We start from the raw sequence: 20,342 nt of genomic DNA on the forward strand, positions 1-20,342 counted from the left end.
GAGGGGAAGGTGACTTGCTAATACAACTCATACATTCTGCCCTGTTCTTTCTGGAAGCAAAGCTGGTGTTTAACGCATTTCACTGAAAAAAAAAAAAAATTAAAGCTACCTGTAGGGAAATTAATACCTGTTTACACCAGCCAAAAACTTCAACTTGGACCTTGAACCAATGTTGCAAAAAGAACAAAGAAGTATGCATGTCAGGAGGAGCAGCAGTACCTTAAAGGAGTCTGGTTTGTAGACTCCAACCTCCATCCCAGTAAAATTGTGGTTCCTGGGATCACAGATAGCATTTGTGAGCCTTACATTTTCATTTCTCTTATTTATCGATATGGGATAAAGATTAATAGCAAAATCTTACTAATCTAAGGAAAGAAACACGGGCTCAAAAGTGAGATTTTATTCATATTTGTTACTTATTCACAACCCAAAGTGTGATAAAACTGATAAAAACAGCCTAGAATAATGTTAGTTTACATCACTAAATTCAATTCACATTTTATTAATAAAATACCAAAAGGAAAATGACAACATTGCAGGTTCAGAACAACAGGTTGGCTACTATGACTGAAAAATCTATACTATCTTAACTGGTCACAAATGATTGCTTTTTTAATGCTTATTATTTAAAATTAACACAAATTACAAAATTTCAGACACACCCAACTTTTGTGCTCATAAAATATATCTTCTGTCATATCAAATTTCAGTAGATTGGAAAGAATTTTCTGCTGAGAAATTTCATTTCAGCATGTATTAAAAGAATACCAAGAGTACTCTCCCCACCTATACAGCAATGTAACAATGTGGTCCCAGTTCACTTTTAGCCTCTCATTTTGCAAGCCACTGTGCAAGCACAACCATCTCTCATGCAGTGATGAAAACCACCATTGGACTACGGCCTAAATTCTGTCCTCTGTGGTGGACACTCCAGGACACAAAGCAAAGCAGGCTTCAGCTCTGTGTTTCAAGGCAAAGACAAACCCATCTCCAACAGAAACGGAGAGGAGTACCTTCAGCTGCCACGTATTTCCAAGAGCTGAAGTTGCTCACCCTTATGCAGAGATCAGTCATACTTTACATCATAAATTTTAACCCCAACATTGAGGCAGGATGTTACCACCCCTCCATAAAAACAGCCACCACAGATTGAAAAATCATACGCAGATTAAACAGCAATGCAGTAGCCAACAGTCTGCATGTAAACATTGCGTTAGACTGTTACATTTCCAGGACTAAAACCATTAATTGTGTAAACATAGGTCAGATAATTATCTTCCATTACTCTTTTTATTTGACATACTTTCTCTTTTTAAGAACAGACAGGGCCTCATGGAAGGAGCCTTACCAAATGTTAGACCTGGAATTACACAGGCTTCAGTTACAAAGATTAAAACTATAATGTGGTAAGGAAAGAACTCTTCCCCTGCTATGAATACATTTTTAAAAGCCTCATTAGGCAAAGCAGCAGCCTGACGCTCAGTCCAGAAGAGAAAAAAAACCAAAACATTTTAATACTGTACTGCAAAAAAAGGTATTATTTTTAAAGAAAACAGAGACAGCCAAAGCAGACTGTATGGCAGCAACTGTTTCTAGGGAAGGAGAAAACAAGTGTATATATATGGCATAGTACCTAAATAGCCATTAAAACTGCTTTAACTGCCAATGTTTTATCAAAGGGATGTACTGGGAAAGAAATACATTCAAAGAAATAGTAGTTTCGAGTAAACGTGCTACAGGAAACAGAAAACGATCTGTCATGACTATACATGTACAAATCAACAACAAAACTTATTTACAAACATTTATACCTACAGGCATAAAGACCAGGTTTAATACTTGTGAAATGTATCTGTTTGCTAGATCGGGACTGTTCTAATCCTTAGTAATAGCAGAGTAACCTCTCTACACTGCAATAAGCATATGGCTTCAATTAGGTCTATCCTGAAATCTTTGCATCTAGTTGATCTGTATTACAAAATTGAAAAGCTCCACAGGTATTTTAACTTTTAGTTGTAACATGGACGTGCACCTGCTACCTATCCGAGACTCCCCAGCACTCTACGCAACAAGCAGCCAGCACCCTAGAGCTGGGACTGTTACACACTTATCCAGTCCGCTTGCAGAATGGTAATTTTGGATCACGTGGATTCATTCTTCAAAGATACATTTCATCATATGCTACATTTTTAAGATAAAAAGAAAGATTATATAAAATCAATTCTGTATGCAAAAAAAAACCCTAAGCCCAGAAGTGATTAAAAATAGACTAAGGTGGGCATAATTAGTAACTAATAAAAAAGATAAAAGTCTTATTTATGGAACTTAACATTTCACTCAGTCATATAGTTAACTGCCCTCAAAGACTAACAACCAGACCAATTCACAAGTACGTAAGTTGCTTACGTAATTAAAAGAATAAGATGTAAAGTCAAAAAAATATATTTTATCCCTTCGAGACAGGAAAGTAAAATAAAATGCTGGTTCTGTAACAGTGCAACAACTGCAGCGTATTTTGCACGCAGCACATGATTTGCTACATTTAGTGGCACTTAAGTATTATGTGGTAAATACTGAAAGTAAGACAAGTTTCTGATCTGCATAAGCATAATCACATCATTATTACCAGAGTTGCTAAGCTACAGCATTCTGAATAATACCAGTTCAATTTTAGCACTTCAATCACTAGCCTTAATACAGGTCAACATCCTGCTTTACATCTTGCTAAGAAAATAATCGCTGAAGCCAAGTATTTAATAAACTGGCCACTGGGCTTGGACCAGGTTCAATCTGACCAATCGTTCTCGTCAAACTCTGAGTCATCATCGGAATCACTGTATTCCACAGCAATGCGTCTTGAAAGGATGGTTGCCACATCATTTCCAACAGGCTCTCGCTTCGCTTCTTGCTCACGTTGCTCCTGAACCTTTTTCAGCTGAATTCCTGTAGAGACAATTACTCTCAGACAAAGTTTTCTGCACAAGAGATTTTAAGTTTCATATTGTTACTGGTGAGGTTTTTTTTATCGTAACAATATATTCATGAAGAAAAAAAGAAAAGAAACGATTGAGTTAGAGAGCCTCCCTGAACAAGGAAGAGAGGAAGACAAAAAAGGCAGATTGGAATCCATTCTCAGAGACTGAATACTTCTAGACTTCTAAAACTGTCAACTATATGTTAAAACTAAATATTCAAGACTGTAAGGGTCCCTTTGATCTGAAGACGAAAGTTTTCATAATTGTATTTGGAAATACCATTAGACCTACAGCTCCATATTGTAAGCAAAGTCAGGAACAGCCATTAGTCACTGGTTAAAACTCAGTGGGCTGAAGCCTGGTGTTGGATAACTCCGTTCTGAATAGAAACAAAAATCCATGTACCTCTACTGGCTACTTTACACAATGAACACAAGTACTGTTTTCATTTGATTATGTCCATACAAACACTGGAACGTTTGACAAAGCTGTACATCTGTAGGCATTAGCAAATGATGCAAAGTCAGGGTTGAGAAATGTTAGAATGGGTGCGTGGCACCTGTGGTTAACCAGTCTCTCAGTGACTTTCTGCCCAGCTGGGAACAGAAGCCATGAACTCCGACACTGGAAAACACAGTGCTGTCATTAAAACAAAAAGTAATACCTAAAACCCAGTGTCCACTTACCCATTCGAATGGCAGCAAGAAGATCGCTCCGTGCGTCACTTATCGGCGGCTGTGCAGGCTCATGACGTTTTGCCTCTGCAGCTGGAGGAGCATGCATTGGGGAGGAAGAGAGGGATGAACCTGCAGCAGGAGGGCCTGGAGGGGGAGGAGGTGGGCCGGGAGGAGGAGGAGCAGTGACAAGCCCACCAGAAGGAGGAGGATGAGTAGCTGCATATGTAGAGCCAGTCACCAGTCCAGAATGGGAAGGTGGCACAGGAAGCTGAAGGGGACTAACAAATGCAGTTTGTGCTGAAGGAATCATAGGGGGAGGAGGAGGAGGGGGAGGACCTGTAGGATTGTAATAATCCACCATCTGAGCTGGAAGCATCCTATACAAAACAGAACAAGAACATTTAATGCATTGAAAGTTAGGACTTATCATCACCTCTTAAACTGCTCTCATCCAACCTCAGCTAAAACAAAAACCAAAAGGAATTTAAACAGGTGAGTTAAATATGCAAGTGACTACAAACATATGAGTTGTCAAATATTGATAATACATTGAGATTTAAGGCAGATGACAAAGTTAAAGGCAGTGTCCTTTCAGTACTCCACAAAGTGAGATTTTTCTTAATACTCCTGGCCTAGTTAAGTATAAAGCTTTATTTGTTACTAAACATCTACTCTGTGAGAATATTAAGTACAATGCCTATGATGAAAGAGGGACCAAGCAAACTGTAGACTATGTGGATCACTTCCATAGAAAAACAAGTGTTAGAAAAAATATTAACAGATAATAAAAGACAAAGGCATGGAGAACAATGGAAAGCATGAATGGAAAGATCTACCCAAAGGTATATCATGCATCTCATGTGCTTCTTTAGTTGACTTTATCAATTTAAATATTTAATTAAATTGATACATTTGATTGATACTTTAAAGAGGAGGAACAGCGAAGAGCCAATTTCTTTATCAAAATGTCATTAAAAGAATTCTTAAGCAGAAAAAAAATGGGAATTAATATAAGAGTTATGAAGTAGGTAAAGAATTAGATATAGGAGACAGGAGTTGAAGGAAAGTTACTGATGATGTTCAGTGATACATGTCAATGTATGACAACTGTGATACGCTGACAATGGCCATGTACCTGGGGACTAGGCACAAGTATTTCTGTTATAAACTGGAAATAACAGAGAAAATGTAGGTTGGAGCAGTCAATCATAGCGTAACTGAGTCATCTACAGCACGATACAGCCATGAATCAGGTAAATGCCATCCCAGGACACACCAAGCGAGGCTGAAAAACCTTGCCTTGCTTAGTTTAAAACAACATAGGCAAGAATGATTACAACTTTCCTGGGGTTACAACTTGAAAGTTTGAGCTACTTAAGCAAAAGAACGAACAGGCACACACTGGTTAGAAAACAGATGTTTTCTTGCTATGGGATAGCCAGCGCTCTGGAGCAAGCCTTCCTTCAGAATGCATTCAGGCAAAATATCTATGTAGGAGTTTGATAAATTCATATCTTGAATTACAGAGGTGTCTGTGACAGTAGGGAACTTGATTCTGTGCCTGAGGAGATCCCTTCCAATTCTGTTATAAGCTCATTTAAAAAGTCATTTCAGGGATGCAACACAGACTGCCATGTTAATCACATTCAGCAATACTTTTTCTGCATGTTCCCTGAAGTTTAAAATACTATCCAAATGGTGCTGTAACTATTTTCCACTTTAAAATTATCCCCTTTTTAATATTATATTAGGAACCCTTAGTATTATACAAGCATATTGATTTCACCACAGTCAATACACAGTTCATTATTTCTGCTTTCACTGTTTCTTCACTCAAATTCCATTCGTATGCCAAAATTATACCAATTTTTTTTCGGTCCTCCCCAGGGAGATAACAAATGTATTTGTGGTCTTTTTGTATGTATGCATTATATGTTATGATGGTTATGAAAAACATGCATCCCTCTAGTTTTGGCAAGAATCCAATGGAATAAATCAGGAGTTTTACCCATATTCTGCTGGTACCACAGGTACTGAACTATGTTGGCCATCTGAAGGCTGTGGTGGAGGTGGAGGTGGTTGCTGAGGTCTGTTTAAAGTAGCATGTCGTACAGTGGTGGAAGGTGGTCTGTATTCATGCTCATGGCTTTGGGATGCTGCCATGTACTGTGGACCATCTCCTGTTCCATATGAAGGCATTGCTATCTGCTGATGGAGGGAATGATTCGGAGTTGCAGGATAAGAATAATCTGTAACATCAGATGCATGGGACCTAAAATTAAAGTAAATGGATGCAGAAGAACAGATTATGTGAGCGTAACAGGGCATTATCTAAATAGCTGACAAGAAAAGCTAAAAAGAATGCAAACAGAATTATTTTTCTTGTAACAGGACTCCCTGATTATCAAGCACCATTCCCTTGTAAGTCCACAGAAACCACAAGTGCAACAACAAAAAAAAAAAAAAAAAAAAAAAAAATCACAGTTCAGCTTAAAATTTGAAAATACATTAGTCTGACAAGTCAGCACAAAAGGACTGAAATTGAGTGTTTTCAATATTTCAGCATACTAGCTGCATGCAGAATGTCCTCCTATAATGCAGACTTTAAAAAAGGCAAAAAAATTTAGAGCTTTCTCCAGATTTTAGAGTTCTTTAGTAGCCGCAAAGGAGGCATATGATTCTGACAGTCCGTTGCTTGAAATGATAATACTTATCAGACCTGCCTGAAGTTAACAATGGCAGCAGAAAAAGGAAAGCAATACTGCAAGCACTCACAATTATGCAGAATATATTTCACCAAAGCAGAGAAAACCAATTTCAAAAGTTAGAAACCACTTTTATTTTGTTTGCACAATTAATTTTGCTGGAAAGGTTTAGAGAAACTGGGAAATGTAAATATTAGTTGAGCAGAGAGTTCATAAAGATACAAAGTCTAGGATGCTCTGTCAAATAAGCCCAAGAGAGGGAGCAAAAGGATCTCTTCATCCCATTACTGCAAATAGATGTTTTAGTAATGAACAATCGTGCAGCCTGGCTTTTAGTGAACACAGTAAACTGATGCACTTATCTGTAAGACTGGAAGCAAGGTAAGCAACAAAAAGCCAGGGCTTTGAGTAAAACAAAACGACAAACCCTTTGGGCATTTTGTCCTCTTTCATGCTTCCTGCCTGTTCCATTTTCTTTGCGTCACTCATGAACTCAATGCCCATTTTCCTTCTCTCCCACTCTTCTTTTCTTGTTCTTACTTTTCTCACATTAATTTGCTGGTTTCTGTTTGGATTCAGCTTGTGTTTCTCTCTCTAAAGTACAATAAGTATAACAAATACATTGTAAATTGCCACAGTCTGGACACTTGGATCTCAATGTTTAATGCGTAAGTCTTACAATCAGCAAATGAGAAGAAACGTGAGCTTTTTTTAACTTTAGCATTAAAAAAGAAACACAATATAGCCAATACACTTCTCTGGGACCTTATTTATAAAACACTGCTCATGCAGTAGCAGTCACCATAAAAATGTCTCTGAAACAAGTACTTATTTCTGTATGTATGGGGTTTTTTATAGCTTAGTTCCTACAGCTAAGACTATCCCAAAATAAAAAATAGAAAGCCTTCTCTCCACCTCACTACCACTCACAAAATTCACTCTTCATGCATGTAAAAACACAGATTTCAGGATTAAATTTCGTGAATCAAATATCAGTGATTGAAAGTTCTCCATACATTATAAAATTTGAAAGAGGCTTGTATAAATACAAGATATCTGTTATACCACAACATCTATATCCAACATAATGATGCATTCTACAATTTCTGCTTAAAAAATCCTACTGATTGCAAATATTATGGGTATCTGGCAAACAGTCAAATACACATTGACACTGCTGGGAGATAAAAGCAAATCACTTCAATATGATTATTTAAAATTGGGAACCCTGGAAGCAAGGTGTTAAGGCTAGAAAAAAAGACTCCATATGTGTGAAACACAGAACTCATAATGAAAAAAATCCACATCTTGCACTTGACAGCTGAACACCAATGCTATTTTACCAGATAAATCCATGGAACACATAGTCTTAATGAAACATTACAGACTGACAAACATGAGACGATGTTTTGCATTTGAAACTGTGAAAAAAAAATTGATGATTAAAGGATTTTGGACAGAAAGAAAGGGTCTGAATATATTATTGAACCAGCAGTAGCAAATTTTTAAATTTTTCTTGTTTCAATTACAAGACGATTACTCTTCACAAAGACCAAAACATTACATATACTAAGTTCTGAGGAGATTTTTTTTTTAATTAATCTCCACTGGACAGCAGACTAAAGGTATCGGTCCACACTTTTGGAGTGGTGGCTGCTTCCTCAACCTATCCATTCAACAATTTAAACACTATATTGTCACATACTTCTTTCCAGTAGATTCTATTTATTCCTAAAATTACTGCTAGCAATTATCCATGACAGACAGAGGAAATAAAATAAGCGGAAAAATCCTCTAGTTAGACCACTTTAGTGAAAAAACTCAGACTTCCATGCACACCAGGAGAAGGTAACTCCCACTGAGCTCAAGGGGAAGCTTAGTCAATGAAGATGAATTCTGCTGTGTGTCTCTAAGCAGAGATTTCTGCTATTTCAAGCAATAATGTTGAATCTGGTTTTGTAGCTTGCTTTTTAGACAAATATAACATCAATACAGCTGAACTATTCCGCCATTAAAGCAATCTGTTAGAGACAATAGTATGCTTAATTGAGTAGATCACAGAAAAATATTTATTAAGCTATCAGCAGCGTAACACACAACAAACTAAATGTCAGTACCTCTTCCTTCGCACCATCTAGTGAGGCAGAATTAAATGCTTTTAACTACAACTACTGAAGATCAAATATAAAGCATGCAGCAAATACTTATTTCACCACAGCGTATAACATTATGATGACAAAATGCTCATCTGAAGCTGAGGAAGAAAAAAAATCATTACAGAATTTATTACATTATTTACACTTTAAAATAATTTTAAGAACTTTAAAACATTCTTTCTATGTTTTGTCTCTTCTAACTCTTCCCCACCTGTAAAAACACCTAGTTCTACTCAGTAATTCTGAACATACAACTGTGGTATAAGAAACAGCTTTGCTGTAAACAGACCTAGTATCTGGGGACAGTGATCCCTCGGAAGATGCTCCATGGTACACACTTTGAGACAACCTGTTGTCAGGTCTAAGCTCTTTGTCATATGCCATCATATTCCACTCCTGGCGTCTGTTCCTGGCTTTTCTAACCTTTTTCACCTCACGGGTGGTGCCATCTATACGCTTTTGCTCCTAATGTTCAAACAAAAGAAATAAAGCATGCAAAGAGAGAAAAAAAAAGGAAAGGAAAAAAGCTGGTTAAAATGCAGTTAGAGTGCATGAAAATAAGACCAGATTTACAGATGAAGCCAAGTCTTCATAAAATTACTCTGCACTGAAAATGAGAACATCCCCTTACGCTATGAACCTCATCAGGACTAAGACTGCTGCTTTGCCCTTCTTCTGTAGGACACACATGCTAGTTTGATACTGACCTACTGCTTTCCAAATACAGAAACGTGACTGATTTTAAAAGCCAGAAAGTTTAACTTCTTCTAACATCAAATGTAATTTATTTAGACCGTTCTGAAGAACTTGCAATTTCCTTCTCCTGCAAATCAGTCTTGTGAGAATATGTTAAATATGCTCAGGGTTATTTTGGTTAATCATTAGGGTCACAACCACCTGAGACCTTGGGGGAGTATGGAAAAATTAGAAACGTTTTCCTATTTCAGAGTCCATGTGAAAGAATCTTTTTTAACTTCCTCTCCCTTCTTAGATCTGATTAACTACCAAAATTCCTCCTAGTTTTTCCTCATCGTTGTTTCCAATTATCTTATATAAAAATGAATTACACTAATCCTCTCTACAATGTGTCAGTAATGTTCAAGCCAGTAATAATATATTACAGCTTGATAACTTCATGACAAATCAGTCAGTTCAGTTTCTTAAAGCAGTGTTTATCTATTAGTAAGATCTCCTAATAGTAGGACTCGATGCTTTCACACCTTTGAAGTGTCGTCCTCACCTACTTCTGACTACTCAGTATGACTATAAAAAACATATTGATGCTTCAGTAGAAAAACAAACAAGTTTGTCCAATCCAAACTGAGAAGGGTATTTATGTGCTACTCTTTCTCAACGTTTATGAGGGCACTGGATTTAATTTTTTTTTTTAATCTGCTCTAGAGCCCACATCTCAGAATAGTAATTCATAAATACATTAAACAGTTTATCTATGCATTCAGCTTTCGGCTGCTAGAAAAACAGTTTCCCAGGAAATAATTATATTGATATTCTGAGAACAGTCATACTCAATTGTATTTAGAGAAGAGTTTGGTAAAATGCTGCTAAGCAAGCATTTTATTGTGGAATCTCTGCCTTCAAAGTAAGGAATAATAGTTGGAAAGCCCATCTCACCAAAAAGAAAAAAGTACACCACACAAGACAGGTATTTTACTCCAACTGTCAAAGAGCGCTGAGTAAATAATTTTGAAATAATGTATTTGGCATTATACAACTAACAAAATTCTATCAAATGGCTTGCCTGCCAATGTTTTGGATCTCTTGCTTGTTCATGCATGTCCATATGAGGGACCTGCTGATCCACACCTGCTAACATTAAGAATGACAGGGAAAAGACTTTTTGAAGTTCAACATCCAAATGTTGCAACAACACTTGCTCATTCCCAGCCACTGTAGTGAGTAGATTTTTTGATCTGATTCATGTTAAGTGAAGATCATCACCTTGGTTCTTAATTACCTCCTATAAAGTCTTTTTCCTGCCCAAACTTTTTAGATTTACACCCTTTTTTATCCAGGTTATGCAAGGCTTTACTTTCTCCTTCAATGCCACTTCTTCACATAAAAATTTCCCAACACAGGAATTGGAGCAGAAGAGAGACAGATTCAGTCATGCTTCATTTTAAATATATAAAGTTTTGCTAATCGCCATGGTTGAATATATGCTTGCTAAGGGCTTTACATCTGTCTTTTTCATTTCATTGCTGCAAAATTTAATTTGTTTTAATTTGTGACTTTTATCCTGGTTCATTTATTAAGATTTTGTTACTAAATCCTGCTAGATTGGAGAGGAAAGTACAAGTATGCCTTTTGGTTAACTGGAAGTATGCTTTAGTTTTCTTTTCTCACAGAATAGTAACTCCATCTTCTAAGGGTCACAACTACATATTTCATGCAAGTTTCTAGATAAAGTAAATATCCATCTTTTGACCAACGTATGATGCTGCTCAGAAGACAATCATTTAATACAATTCCTGTACAATAAATAGTGTTTACATGACTGCTTACATATAATCACCTATTTAATAGTTTGGGTTTAGAGAGATCGCTATGTTTTCTATGAAAAAGGTAAATACATATGCATGTATAAATAAACAACATAACAAACCCACAAAATTTAGTTTGTTTTTATTGGATCAGATTTCAGTTGGATAGGTTGTTCCAGACCAACATCTGTAACTGCGCTAATGAATAAATATGCTGGAACTCTTTCTATTCAAACCATACTAAATCCTACTTGTATTTATTTTAAATTAAATATTATACAAATTGTTCCAGTAATACTTTCAATTACCTCAATAAACAATGGTGACAGCTACAGTTCTAGTACCTAGGGCAATGACAACAGAGTTCTAGGGGAGCTGAAGCCTTTCAAAATAACTACAGTTAGAAATATTGCTTAGGAAAGATAAGCAATAGTAATAAAAGTTACTTCCTTCAACCAAGTTTAATAGAAGCTGTGGCAGACAAGTGGGTGCTGTAGGTTAAGCCAGAAAACTAGTACATCATTCAGCTGTTGGCAGGAAGTGATTTCAGCAAATACAACAAACATTAGAGCCCTCAAAGAGGGTTAAGTTAATTTTAGGTTTGATATTCGCATCAAGAGTTAGCAAATGATATTTCAAGCGTCTTAATAAAGAATTAGAGCTAGTAACAGAAAGTAGCTTCAGCAAGTATTTGCAATACTTTCAAAAAACTGGAAGCATGAGCCTAGGAGTATTTTCCTGACTTCACAAATTTACAAGATCCTATAAATCACAAGTCCTCAAGAAATACAAGCCCTCCAAATTTAAAGATTTCTACTTATTTAAATAACTAATCATTCCTCAGAAAAAAAAAAATGGGGAACAATAAAAAGCAAAGTAGAACAACTTTGTTTTGGTTAATCAACAGTTGGCAGCTGGTCTACTATGGCCATTCAATTGAGAATATTACTGATATACGCAAGAGTCAAAACTAACTCCATTGAACTGATCTACTGAGAGTTTGACAGTAAAAAAAAAAAAAAACCACAAAAAAACAAACCAAAACCAAACAGACTACACCACAGGTTTTAAACTTGAAGAATTAAAATTACAGTTTTCTTCAGAGAGAAAAGTTCACCTAAAAGAGCCAAATCAGTGAAAGCCTGTGTTAGATTTCTTCAGTTAAACTGAATACAGAAACAATAAATAAGATACTTGAAAGCAGGAAACAAAACTCCTCGGAAATCTTCTGCTGCAACAGCTGAAGCATAAATGCAAATGGCAAATTACCAAAATAATGTTGGAAAACTGATTCTCTGGTGTAAGGAGTACTCTCAAGGCTTCGCTGACCACCTGAAAAATTGAAGCTAAAAACCAGCTATATTCAGTCAGCTGAGCAGGACTGCATTTAGATGTCTAGTTTATAGTTTGCTAAACAATACACATCTATCTCACCTGCACAGTTTCTCAACAACTTTCATATTTTGTGCTTCTGTAGAGTACAAATTACATAAAGAATTCTCACTTAATAGATTCAAAATACAACTTCAGCCACAAAATTGTTAATAGATGCTCTGGAATTCATTCCTGGTCACTGCTATCGTAAGGACAAGAACAAAAGGATATGACAGTCTTAAGAAACCTGTGGAATGAATAGTGCCCTCTAGCTCTCTAAAAGTTCCAGATGATAAAAAGCTAATTTGCACACCAGCTTCTAGAAGGCTACAAACCAGATTTCTTCCTGTCAAAGTGACACCTGTCCATGCAAACTCAAATCTATGCTGCTTTCTTCTTACTAGGTCTTGTTACGTATTTAATCAAACCAAACAGCACTTCAGGTAGAACTTATCAAGGAGTATTTCTGTGATGTATGGCTATAATCCCACATGACTGGAATTGAGCATATTTTACATCTGGTTTGTGGACTGTAACAATACAATTAAAATCTATAACAAGTATACCACAGATGGAAATACGTCAAATGTGTTGCCTAGAATATAGTCTGAAAGCAAGTTTATATTATAAAGTGGTTTTGTAAAAAATCTCTCTAAAGCTATCAAAAATTTTTCAAGTGATATTCTGATACAAGTTTTTTTAAAAGCTTTTGTATTTTTCCCTTTTTAATATTAAATCAGAATAAAAAAATAGCAGTTGATAGTTTCTTTTTATCCCCCTCTCTAGTGAAAAGATCTAAATTTGAAGGGAAAAAGGTGGGAGGAAAAAAAATCCAAAGGGTGCGATTATCCCTTCCAAAGGGTGCAATTATCCCTATAACACACACGTGTTATACACAATGTAAATACACAAATACACATTAACATGTATGTTCATATATTAGACATTATTTATATGCACATGTGTATAATACACGTATATATGTGCTGATATAGAATACCTGTTATCTATACATATGTATAGATATTTTAATATATGATATATGCACACGTGTACATACACACACCTACGTGTATGTACTTGTACTGAAAACTAAGTAGCTTCCTTCTATTTCCTCTGAGCTGTGTGTGCATCGTTTGGATTCCTTTTATTTTAAATCTCTTATCTCTTGCTGAGCCTATCTAAAAGGGTACCTTCTGCCAGATAAGATAGGCAGTCATTGCTTCAAACTCTCCTTCACTTTTTTTTTTCCAGAATTATCTTCTAAAATCTTAAAGCCCTCAGATTTGATAAAAAAAAAAACATGACCGCAAAGAAGCTGCAGAAGTAGCAACTAACTTCTTCATTCAAAACTAAAATCCATTAAGAAAAATCTTGATTGCATTAGAACACACATCTTGGATCAAACTGCTGAAGATACTTCAGAAGGACTGAAGACACTTCTCTGTGAAAAAGCCTTTTTTTCTCAGTTTTAAACTTACAGGAAGCACAGAATATTACTCCTAAAATTAATCTTCTCTTGTTGCTGAACCACAGAATAATTTTGCTCTGCATTATCTTCTTACTAGCTTGTAACAGGTGTAGAAAAGTGAAGAGTACTATCAAGGAATTAAAAAACCCCAACAAAAATATTTATTGCTGAATAAGTTCATGTTTTGCTACAGGAATTGATGCTGCTGGATGAAGAACTATGAAAATAAAGGAAACCATAATTCAAATTCCTTTTTTTTTTTTTTTTTTCTTCCCCTAAATCACAGTGTCTTTTTCCGAAGCGGAACCGGGCCATTTTGCTGAGTACTAATAAGCAGAGGCTGGCAAAGGATTAAAGAAAGTATCTTGGAAGATAACTACAGTACTCCTAAAATTCAATTTACCACCTTCTTAAAATACACAGTATGAGTTATAAAAACTGAACCCACTGAATCTACAGCCACGTATAAAGAGTTATAGTCGTTCCACGCACACAAACTAAGTATTACCTAGCAACTTTTATGCCTGGACAACCATATGCAACACTAATACATACATTTGCTATTAGGTTTCTGCTTTTACCTTTTGTCTCCTCTTTTCTTTTCGCTTATCTTCAGTATCTTGTAACATTTTCTCTTTCCAAAGATCAAAAAAATAGGAAGGATCAGTATAGAACTTCAATCCATCTTTCTTATCATCCCTGGAAATACAGTAGAAGAAAAGCTAAGAAAATATGAATTAGTATATTTCAAACCAACAAAACTCACCTTTGACGATTATCATGTTTTTGCATTATAAGATGACAGCATGCCAAGTGCATTAAATGCCACTCTTTGTAGTTACAGCTTACAATTGGCTTGATTCATGCCAAGAATTTCAGGGGAGAGGGGTGGAATACCCAGCCTTTTGGGAGGCATGCTCCCAGGCTACGCCTCACCAGGGCTCAGCAGGAGCCGACCAGGCTCCTGCATCAGCCAACTCACTGGAGTGAAATTCACTGGTGCTGCAAGATGATCAGTGCCAAGACAGGGTGTGTAGGAGACAGAGAAGTGTAAGAATGGAACTTAACTGTCTCAAAAGAACTGGAAAAGGAGTATTTGGCTCAATCCAGATGGGTCTTAAGATCTGGATTTAGGAACAAGGCAGGTCTGAGTACCTTTGCCCTTGTGCCAGGAAGCACAAGACAGTCAGTATTCTCAGTAGGATTCTTCCAACCAGGGGAAGGGCTAGGAAAGGGATGGCATCTGAAAGGCTGAATCCTACCAGACTATTCTAGGAGGATTTGAGACAGAGTTGGATCTGGGCTTGCCAGCTCCAATTGGCAGCAAGAGCCAGGGACACCCAGACTAAGAAGCCACAAAAGAGGTACGTTCTCAAATCCTAATTTGACCCCATGGCCTGGAAATAGGGAATCTTTTAATATCATAAGCTCCTGGAAAGCAATGCATGTAGGGGAAGTCAAAATGGCAGGGAAGCTGGCATGGTCCAAACAGCATATGATGGTGATCCCAGTCTAGCTTGCTAAACCGGTGTCCTTCAGAGCATCTTTTGGCTGTGGGTCTTAATTTCTTCCTGGGCAAATTTTGATGGCAGCTGAACACTAATTTCTACCAGCAAGATCAAGAGCAATGGAGATCCAGTACATGGAAACCTTACAACCACTGGAGCACAGTATAGAGTACAGTATACTGTCTGGTGATACAGCCATAAACCCCTTACTTCTTGTGTGCTAATTTCATCGCTACAAACTTCTAACATACTGATGGGGGCACTGGGGCCACCCTTCCACACCTCCAGCTTTGTTCAGGCTACAATTTGAAATTTGCTTAAGCTTTGTCCAAAGCAAACACAAGTAATTTAAATTCAGTAGATGTAAAAGACTTACCCAGAAATATAATTCAAGTAAATTTCACTAAAGTATCCCCAATAAAACAGGAATAACACTAAAGATCACTGACACTGTCATCCAGATATATATTAGGACATAGCTGTGCAGAACAGCTGATCAATAACAGCTCTTACTAACTGGCTGCCTACAAACACACACCACTATTGTCTACAGTGGTAGCAAAAAAACATGGCCTTCAGCTATAAATCTGAAAAATTTACCTTTCAAATAAAAGCTCTTAAAAATAAAATACACTGCAAGTACTCTGCTGCGCATTCCTAAAAAAAATTCAAATAATTCACTGCAGATTGAGTGCCTGCTTTACACAGATACCTCCCAGACTAGTACCTCTCAAAAGCTGGAAGGACATAGTAAAAACATGTCTACAACCCTTCAGACAGACAAATTATACTCATTACATGAGCAACAATAAACTTAAAGGAAACAGGAAAAGAAAAAAGGAAAGTAAGCCCCACTTGCTGCTTTGTTGTTCACCAGTTAAGTAGCCAGGAAAAGAAAAGGCAAAGATTATGTGTATATGTTGGGGGGAAGAGGGATAATAGAGGGAAGGGAAAAACAACAAATCCAGCTTTCTGGATAAAGGAACCAAACCAAGCAGTTTAGTACATTATTAATTTTCTTTTCACTTTTTACATAATCAACGGCCCTTGCTCTCTGATACGGTGCTGCCATGTAACACTTATGCTGAAATACAATGATTTTGTCAGGTACAACTTAAAATTGTAAGTGTGGTAATAGCAATTTTTGTTTCCATGAACAGGGAAGTCCCTGAAAAAACAAACCTCAGTAACCGATAGAGCTTTTGCCTTCTATTGTAGTTATTCTCTGCATATAACTAGGAGATAAAGGGCAAAGTACAAGAACGTAAACAATTAATATTTCCATACCTATAAGGTGAAAGAATATTCAGAGGTGGTGGTTTGTCACTCTGATTATAAATATCAGCCACTGGGTTCGGAATGCTGTTCTTTGAAACTACCTGCTGATCTTGAATTGTTGAGCTCTTGAATGCTTTTTTCATGTTGATATCCTGTAATGATACTGTTACAAACAAAAATACATTTATCACAGGTCTGAAATTAACATAAGTGGATAAACAAAGCCCATTTTACACTAGCTATTTAAAATATTTTTAGCAAAATACAGAAGGAAAACTGGAAGATGACATTAAGCACTGAAGACATACAAGAATTACCATAATAAATTAGATTTAAGTCCCACTTGGTCCAGAAACTCACTTAAAATAACGGGACCATGGACTGACTCAGATGATGAAGTCCTGTCACATGCAGATGTCCAATGATCTCCCCTTTTTACGAGGTTTAACCTGGACTTCTAATAGCAGAAAGATTGGCTTCAAGCCTGAAACACAAGGTCTGGTATTCCTCTGAGACAGCATGTTTTATCATCACATGTTGTATCCATACACATTCAACCCCATTCTAAGTTTAATTAAATTATGGCCTCCAGAACCTCCTGTGAGAGAGTTCTTTCAACTCCAAAATCTTTCAATATAATTGAACATCCCTTGATCTTCACTCTTCCTTATCTCTCTAGAGATAAATACTTACCTCCTTTATACAGTCCAGTAACATACTTCCATTTCACCTTTTCATGTACACAATTCTGGGGGAAACAATACTAGCCTTTTCATTCTTTCTTTTCAAACTAAAGATTTAAGTTGCTTTTAATTCTTCCTCTCACTTTTAGCAAGACTTTGTTTCATTCTTAATATAAATTTTCCTGAGATAGAGTGACCACTGCTAAAAAGATCCAGATAATGCCAATCACAGTTTAAAAGTGGCAATAGGCTCTCCACGTTATCTTCCATTCTTAGGCAACCTAAAATACAGGGATTTGACTGCAGTTAAACAGAATACAAAATTCTTCACTGGCTTGTCTACATTGACACTAACCACTTCTTGAATTGATCCAACAGTTTTACAACAGAGTAAGGCATAGAAGTACAAACAAAATGCACTGGCTTGTTTTCTTTTCATTCCCATTGACATTTCATCTAATATTTCTTGTCCATCCATCTAATTTATCGAGTCTTGAGAACAAACTATGAGAATTTCACACAGTAACTGAACAGCACTCAGCAAAAGAGGTTTAATATATTGATCACCTGCAGAACCAGAAAGGCACAAAGTCTGATACAGAACCTGCAAGTTACACTGTTATCCTTTGTCATGATGGAAAGTAAATCCCACTCGGACTTCTCTACCCAACTATTTTTGTTATCTATGGTGAGGTCTTGCCTCTCACTCCAAGACCACTTAGATTCTTCAGTAGCTTTTAAAATAGCAAAAAATTAGAAACGGAGTATTTCATTCCAAATCATCCTTCCCCCATCCATGTTATCTGAAGTATCAAAACATCATTTTTGAGAAACTACTTTCTATTTAAACATGCATTTACATAAACCAGTAAGGTATTTCATGCAGTTTTTTCAGATGCATATACCTGAATTGTTACATTCTTGTTTGAAGGAAGACATTCAAAAGAGCACAAATCCCATTTTTATGGGGCTTTTGAGTGTTTTTATGTGCTTTTGAAAATATATTATATGTAACTAAGATGTAGTGTATATATAAAAATATTTTATACCTAAGAATGTAAAAAAAAAAAAAAAAAAATCACTCATGCAATTAAATCTAAAGGGTTTTTTAAAATCATCCTAGCAACTGATGTTTTACTTAAATGCCTAAGCTACCCAGAATTATATATTTAGTTATTAGTGACAGTACAATGAATTATTATAAAAATTTCAACTTCTACAGCTAAATAGGTAATAAAATTTCCTACTGACACTACAGTGACAGCAGTTTGTATATATAGCTTATTAATGGGAAAGACAATCAGCAATGCAAGAGTATGCTGTCAATTTAAAATAAAAACTGATCAAATTTTCAGTCCATACGCTAGTTTCCCCTTCCAACAGGCTGCTTTTACTTACTCTCCAAACTCTGGAAACTAGCCAGGAGGTATTGCATAATACAAATGAGACACGAAAAAAAAAAGAAACAAAAGCAAAAACAACCTCGATGAGGACTGCATTTCCAAAAATGTTGGACTTGAAAGTCATGATGACTGACACCATCCACCTCAGCATGAAGCAAGTACAGGGTATGAGTATCTTCTAGTTTGCTTATATTACCACCACAACATGCCTCAAAAACTAAGCTGGATAGTAGTAATGATAGCTTGGTTTACATTCCCATATAGCTCTTGACCTCTAAGATGACAAAAGAAAGGGGCTAGCATCAGCTGCAATACTCTACCAGTTAACGTGTTCCAAAAACAGAAAAAAAATCCGACGTGTAATAATTTTCAAACAGTAACAAACTAAAAATAGAAGGCTAAATATTACACTATTAAATATCAACAGTAAAATTTAATATTGGCATTAATAGTAGTATTAAATACACTATATAAATTACACAAATATAAATATAAAATATAAACCATATAAATACTACTATTAAATATAGTAAACTGGTCTAGTGGTAGGTATCCCTGCCCACGGCAGGGGGGTTGGAACTAGGTGATCTTCAAGGTCCCTTCCAACCCAAACCATTCTATGATTCTGTGATATCACAAGTAGCATTAACTACTACTGAGTAAATATTACACTACTGTTCTGACGTAACAGGCTTCTACATTTTACTAAATGTCAGGAATCAACTGAACAGGGAGTACACGCAGTGGCTGGCTCAGACATACAACTGAAGATGGAAGCAAACACGCTTATTACAAGAGCTAGACAGAGAAACATGCTTTACTTAATCCAAATAAGTGCTTTTGAACAATGTAATGACATTACTTAAATCCTTTGATTTTACTGTGTATTTACAAAGTGAACGACCAAACACTTAAGCAAGTGAGGATGTAACAGCATTTTAAAGGAAATACTGTTTCTAGTGACTAGAAGCCCCTGGAGAATTTCACCTAGTTGCTGCAAACACAGTACCTCACTTAGGTAAAGAGTATTATAAGATCTTAGATGACTGCAGAACAGATTCTACTAATATAGTTTGTGACCCCCTATCCTGAAATAAATAAATAGATTACTGTCTCGAACTTCTTCCAATATTCTGATTTATTTCCAGTAAGGTCTAGATATATTCACTTCTGATTTATTACACTCACAAACAAAGTTTTCCCTGTGAAAAAAAGGCAGAGCAATGGCCCCATCACTACAGGGGCTTCCTGAAGTAACACTAAGTCAAAAATGAAGACAGTTATACAACTCAAGAATATTTTTTTCTCGCCCCGCTAACATGATTTTTTCCCAGCTTGCCTTACTGAAAAAACAAGATGAAATATCAGGATTACTTTGAAAAGACAGAGACTGTTGTGTAATTAAATACTGTGGTCTTGTCAACATCACTTCTGGCTCAATGCTTTCATGCAATTACCTACCCTCTTCTACTGTCGAATCCAGCTGGGTAACTTTGACAGCAAGGCGATCAATTCTGTCTTGAAGGGAATTTGCTCTGATGTAGAAGCTGTTGGCCTCATTAAACAATTCACCAAATATGTCTTCAGCATGTTTGCCTGTGTAAGAAAATA

The 20,342-nt window shown here is 36.3% G+C and overlaps 1 protein-coding gene across 1 annotated transcript in view; it reads right to left on the bottom strand.

The window, feature by feature from the left end:
- Positions 1-2,629: 2,629 nt before the first annotated feature.
- Positions 2,630-20,342, bottom strand: part of WASF3 (WASP family member 3) — a 51,068-nt gene continuing 33,355 nt past the window's right edge. The window contains exons 3-9 of the mRNA XM_082487249.1: positions 20,193-20,327; positions 16,655-16,808; positions 14,441-14,558; positions 8,803-8,978; positions 5,661-5,924; positions 3,662-4,029; positions 2,630-2,943 (exon numbers count right to left, since the gene is read on the bottom strand). Coding sequence (XP_082343375.1) covers positions 2,786-2,943; positions 3,662-4,029; positions 5,661-5,924; positions 8,803-8,978; positions 14,441-14,558; positions 16,655-16,808; positions 20,193-20,327 — 1,373 coding nt within the window. The 3' untranslated portion in view covers positions 2,630-2,785. The remainder of the gene's footprint in view (positions 2,944-3,661; positions 4,030-5,660; positions 5,925-8,802; positions 8,979-14,440; positions 14,559-16,654; positions 16,809-20,192; positions 20,328-20,342) is intronic.

The sequence above is a fragment of the Vanellus vanellus genome (assembly GCF_965231255.1).
Source record: "Vanellus vanellus genome assembly, chromosome: 1".
NCBI classification, from domain to species: Eukaryota; Metazoa; Chordata; class Aves; order Charadriiformes; family Charadriidae; genus Vanellus; species Vanellus vanellus.